Source organism: Microtus oregoni, unplaced genomic scaffold, assembly GCF_018167655.1.
Source record: "Microtus oregoni isolate MIOR12 unplaced genomic scaffold, Mior012 000019F_ref0000042, whole genome shotgun sequence".
NCBI lineage: Eukaryota > Metazoa > Chordata > Mammalia > Rodentia > Cricetidae > Microtus > Microtus oregoni.
Genome location: NW_024543078.1, coordinates 11,429,498 through 11,435,083, shown reverse-complemented (window position 1 = coordinate 11,435,083; position 5,586 = coordinate 11,429,498). Strand labels below are relative to the sequence as shown.

The following is a 5,586-nucleotide window of genomic DNA, read 5'->3' as shown; positions in this document are numbered from 1 at the left end:
ATGGAGAGTGTGGTACAGCCTTCAGTGTTTGTGGTGGATGGACAAACGGACATCCCGTTCAGGCGTCTGGGACAGAACCACAGGAGACAGCGCTGCGGCATTGCCCAAGTCAACCTGGCCCTGATACTGCTGCTGGGCGCCGGGCTGGCTACTCAGGGCTGGTTTCTGCTGAGACTGCATCAGCAACTTGGGGACACAGTGACTCACTTACCGGTACGTGGGGCTCGGGGGTCCAGGGTAGCCTCTCCAGCGTCTATCTCTTTACTGCTGTGTATGCGTGCCAAGCAGAGATTAGACCCTAGGGCTTCTGACCCTGTCTTCTCATCTGTATGTGGGGATATGAGTGTGTGAGGCCCGGCAACTTCCCTGGGACTTACGTACATGACTGTTTTTACTAGCTGGACCCTTGTGCCCATCCCTGGCTTCATGGCCATCCTGGTTCACTCTCTGTCCCTTTCAAATAAGCCACGGGTGTATCTGTCTGTGTACCACACCTGGTCACTTGTGTAAACAATACACTTCTGCAATCTTCGCCTTTGTTTTCTTGTTAAGTTTTTTTTTATTACCTTTACTTATTAGTGTGTGGATATGAGCAGGCGTGCACTTGCTGGAGCATGTATGTGGGACACCTTTGTGGAGTCAGCCCTTTGTCCCCCTTTATGTAGGTTCTGGGGCTTGAACTCGGATAGCCAGGCTCGGCCGTAAGCACTTTTACCCCCTGAGCCCTCTACTGGCCCTCAAATGATTTTTTTAAGACATGTGAATATTCCAAAAACCTTAAAAACAGTTCTGAAACATTTCTAGTCTCAAGCATTTCAGACACTGAGCTTTCCTCAGATCTTGACTGAATTCCATGGCACACTCCTATCATCCTGGTTCTTGGGCTGGAGAGGCAGAAGGCCCAAGGATTTCAAGGTCATCAGAGGCTAGTTAGGAAGTCTATGGCCAGCCTGGGCTACATGAGAGTCAATCTCAGAAAACACCCTGAGTGTGTGTGTGTGTATGTGTGTGTGTGCGTGTGTGTGTGTGTGTGTGCGTGTGTGTACGTGTGTGTGTGTGTATGTGTGTGTGTGTGCGTGTGTGTGTGTGTGCGTGTGTGTACGTGTGTGTGTGTGTGTATGTGTGTGTCTCTCTGTGTGTGGGTGTGCACACACGCATGTTGGGACTGTTGTGTGCACATGTGGCCCCGTGCATGTGTCCGTGGGTGGTGTCTACGGCCATAGCCAAACAGTCTCATGGCCATGTGCCTGGGTGTGGTCTGTCCTCACCAAGAGCCCTGTTTGCATTTCAGGACGGAGACACGGGCTCCTGGGAGAAGCTGACAGAAGGTAAGTTGGGCCCCAGCTCCTAAGAAGGAGATGGAATGGTTCCCACTCTGACCCTCCCACACCCTAGGATCACCCAATGTGATTTTGAGGAGCCCCACAAGTACCCCTCCCCCAGAAGCAGAAGTCTGGGTCACTTCGGAAGGGGCAGAACTTGACACTGACAGGTGGCCCCAACAAACCCCCACCCCTGCTTCTTTCTGTGTCTCTAACCTCGGACTCTCTTCCCCAGAGCGGCGGCGGTCTCAACAGGCCCACCCAGCAGCACACCTCACAGGTAAGGGGACCCTGGGTCTTCACATGGGCTGGAGCTTGGGGTGTCCTGGGAGAGCCAGGTCTTGAGAAGTTTAAGCAACCATTTAGGTATTCATTCAGTGTGTTTTGAATTTTTGTTTATATTTACTTCTTTTTGTTTCTTATTGTTGATACACGTGTACATCCCACAGCGTGGAGGCCAGAGGACAGCTCTTGGAACGATTGTTTCTTTCCACCTTGTGGCCTCCAGGGATTGAACTCAGGTTGTCAGTCTTGGCTCCGAGTTCCTTTACTCTCAGAGCAATCTTGCCGGCCTCGTTCGTACAATGCTTATTGGCAGGTGACCCAGAAAGCACAGCCCCTGAGGACTAAATAAAGTCCCCCCTTTGCCCTGCTAGTCATATGGACACCTCCCAAGGTCCTCAGAGGCCTCAGAGGATGCTGGGACACAGGCCTATCACACCCTGTATTTTGTTAGTAGACAGGGTCTGTCTACGTAGCCTGGGCTGTACTGGAACTAGCTCTGTAGACCAGGCTGGCTTCAGACTCACAGAGGTCCTCCTGCCTCTGCCTCCCGGGTGCTGGGAGTAAAGGTGTGCACCACCACCATCCAGCTGCCACCGGGCCCAGTCATGTGTACCGTATTTTTTCTTGTGCTTCCATACCACAGTCAGTTTGATTTCTAGTCTAACACAGTATAAAGTGAATCAGAACAGGGATAAAATATACTATAATCAAAAACTATTTACAACATAAAAGGTGGAGCTGGAGGTGGGGGATGGCTCCATGCATAAAGCGCTGGCCACACAGGCATGAGTCTAAATCCCAGCATCCCAGTCAAAAGCCAGGCACACACCTCTGTGACCCCGGCGGAGGCAGAGACAGGAAGATCCCTGGGATGCGTTGGCCAGCAGCCTCAACAAACAGGGGACTTCCAGATTCAGTGAGAGATAAGGTGGCTGGAAGCTGAAATTGAGAAAGTTGCCTGGTGTTAACCTCTGGCCACACACACACAGACACACACACTCTCTCTTTTTGAGCCAGGATCTCAAGTAACCTGAACTGGCCTTGAACTGCCTGTTCAGAGGATGACCTTGAACGCCTGGTCCTTCTGTCTACCAGGGAAGACAGGCGTGTGCCACTACGTCTAGTTTATTCTGTGCAATGTTTGGAGCACAGGGCCTCCTGGGCAGGTGTCCTGCCTCTTCAGCCCCAACCTCATTTCTAAGTATTGACACTTCACTAGGAAACTTAGGCACCCCTTCAGTTTCCTCTTTGGTATCCAAGTGGCTTTGCTTCTCTCTGCCTCAGTTTCTCCCCCTGCAGAAGGAGATGGGGATGAAATGAGTCAGGATACATCATAAGCAGATCACTTTGCTCCCCTGCTCCTCAGAGTCCCCCACCTACAGGATGGGAGAGGACTGAGTCAACCCAAACAGCCTAATACAACAGTGGAGCAACAGACAGGGCTAACAACTAGCATAGGTCACACAGAAGGATGGGCAGGCACTACCTGTGCTGACCGGTTCTCTCTCTCTCTCCTTCCCAGGGGCCAACGCCAGTTTGATAGGCAAGGGTGGACCTCTGCTATGGGAGACTCGCCTTGGCCTGGCCTTCTTGAGGGGCCTGAGATATCACAACGGGGCCCTAGTGACCACGGAAGCCGGCTACTACTATGTGTACTCGAAAGTACAGTTGAGCGGCGTGGGCTGCCCCCAGGGCCTGGCCAAAGTCCCTATCACACACGGCCTGTATAAACGTACATCCCGCTACCCCAAGGAGCTAGAACTGCTGGTCAGTCGGCGGTCACCCTGTGGCCGGACCAACACCTCCCGCGTCTGGTGGGACAGCAGCTTCCTGGGCGGCGTGGTGCACCTGGAAGCGGGGGAGGAGGTTGTGGTTCGTGTACCTGGGGACCGCTTGGTCAGACCACGGGATGGCACCAGGTCCTATTTCGGAGCATTCATGATCTGAAGGCCGTGGTGACGACGGATTGATGGCAAGGGGGCACCTCTCCAAGACAGACCTCAAACCCAGCAAGCAGAGATCTTGGAGGTTCCCCGTAAGGATCCCCAAATTCTGCAGGTGGAGCTCAGGGACCATGTAGAATGCTAACCTGCCTTGGTAAATCTTCAAATTGAAGACTTGGGGTGTGGACCCCAGGAATGTAGGGTCAGCCCATTTGCCTGATATTCAGGAAGAAAGAATAAAGCTGGGGTATTTATGTGTCTGATGACCACTGTGGACTTGAAGTTTCTGGGCTTATAAATTGGAGACAAGAAACCTCCTCAGGGTGTCAGGGGAGTTATATCACTGGGACCCTGGCCACTCCCACAGATCGTCTGCATTTGGTTTCCAGCCACCAGGGCAGCATTGGCTAGCTGGCTGTGACTGGCCTGGGACCAGCTCTTGAGCACACGAATCCTTCAGGGATACTCTGATGGGACCTCAGCACTCAGCCCAATGCATGGCTACGACAGACTCTCCAGAAATGGTGGGGAAAGGAAGGGAGAGAAGGAGGGAATGCCGAAGAGAAGGAAAGACGAAAGGTAGAAAGAGAGGAGAGAGGTGACCCCCTCCAGAGCACTTTATTGAACGCACTTAGAACAGTGTGTGTGTCAGACCTGCAGGATGCCTGGAGCTGATGGGAGTGGGAGATGGCTCAGAGGATAGAGAGCTCGCGACTCTGCCATGAGGATCCAAGTTCAAGTCCCCAGAATCAGTACAGAGACAGATGTGGTGGTGGGCACTGCAACCCCATCAGTGGGGAAGGGAGGATGAGCTTGCTGGCCAAGCAGTCTAGCTGAATCCGTGAGCTCCAGGTTCAGTGAGAGACCTCCTCAAAGAAAGCAGACATCTGAGGCTGTCCTCTGGACCCCACGTGCAGGATACACACAGAATAAATAAAATAAAATAAAATAAAAAAGATTTTAAATAATAGTATTTGAGAAGCTCTTTATTGTGAATGAAATTTCTGTCCCACCAGGTCCCACAGCTGTTCAGTCCCAAATGAACACACAGAGGCTTATATTAATTATCTTAAACTGCTTGGCCTGCTGCTTGGGCTTATTGCTAACTAGCTCTTACAATTTAAATTAACCCATAATTCTTGTCTGTGTTTAGCCACAAGGCTTGGTACCTTTTCTCAGTAAGGCATTCTCATCTCCTCTGCATCTGGGTGGTGACTGTGTCTCTGCCTTTCCTCTTCCCAGAATTCTCTTAGCCTGGTCACCCAGCCTATACTTCCTGCCTGGCTACTGGCCAATCAGCATTCTATTAAGCCAATACGAGTGACAAATCTTTACGGTGTACAAGAGCATTATCCCACAGTACTTTGTATCTTTAATCATTTGTCTTCTTCTGTTTGTTCATTTTGTTTCAAAACCAGGTCTCAAGTAGCCCAGGCTGGCCTTGAGCTCTTGACCCTCCTGCCTCCATCTCCTGAGTGCTGGGCTGACAGCTGTGTTCCACCACGCCTGGATAAGCACCTTGCATAGATTATATCTTCTTTAGTTTTTTTTTTTATATTCTTGAGGCAGAGTCTTGAGCAACCCTTCTGCCTCAGTTTCCCCAGCATCTAGAACTGCAGCTGTGTGTTACCCTCGCTGAATATCTGTACAGAGAAACCTAAGGCCCGAGCAGAATATGTTGCCCCACACCTTCTAGATGGAGAGGCCACACCCAAGAGGGACAGGACAGCCTCCCTCTGCCCAGGAACCACAGCCAGTCTGAGCTTACTTTCCGCCCCCTGTCCTTGCAACGCCACCAGTGGGAGGAGGAAACACCTCCAATACCCAGCCTCACCCCACACTGGAGTTTCCTGTATGCTCATCATGGTCTGTTTCCGTGGCTTTGATGAGACCAAGGTGTGGGGACAGTGTATTTATAAAAAGCTGCCCGCAGCCAGCAGTTTCCGTCTAAAGAAGAAGAAGAAAAAAATCATTCTTGAAGATTTTTCTCAGTTTGAGGAGAATAGAGGGAGAGGTTGTGGGTGAGGGTGGAAGGT

At 51.3% G+C, this 5,586-nt stretch overlaps 1 protein-coding gene across 1 annotated transcript; it reads left to right on the top strand.

Annotated features, from left to right (window-relative positions):
- Nucleotides 1-3,695, top strand: Tnfsf14 (TNF superfamily member 14). The gene is made up of 4 exons (XM_041670004.1): nt 1-213; nt 1,292-1,328; nt 1,558-1,602; nt 3,130-3,695. Exons 1-4 carry the CDS (start codon nt 1-3, stop codon nt 3,552-3,554), a joined length of 720 nt encoding a protein of 239 aa, XP_041525938.1. The 3' UTR covers nt 3,555-3,695.
- The last annotated feature ends 1,891 nt before the right edge of the window (nt 3,696-5,586 follow it).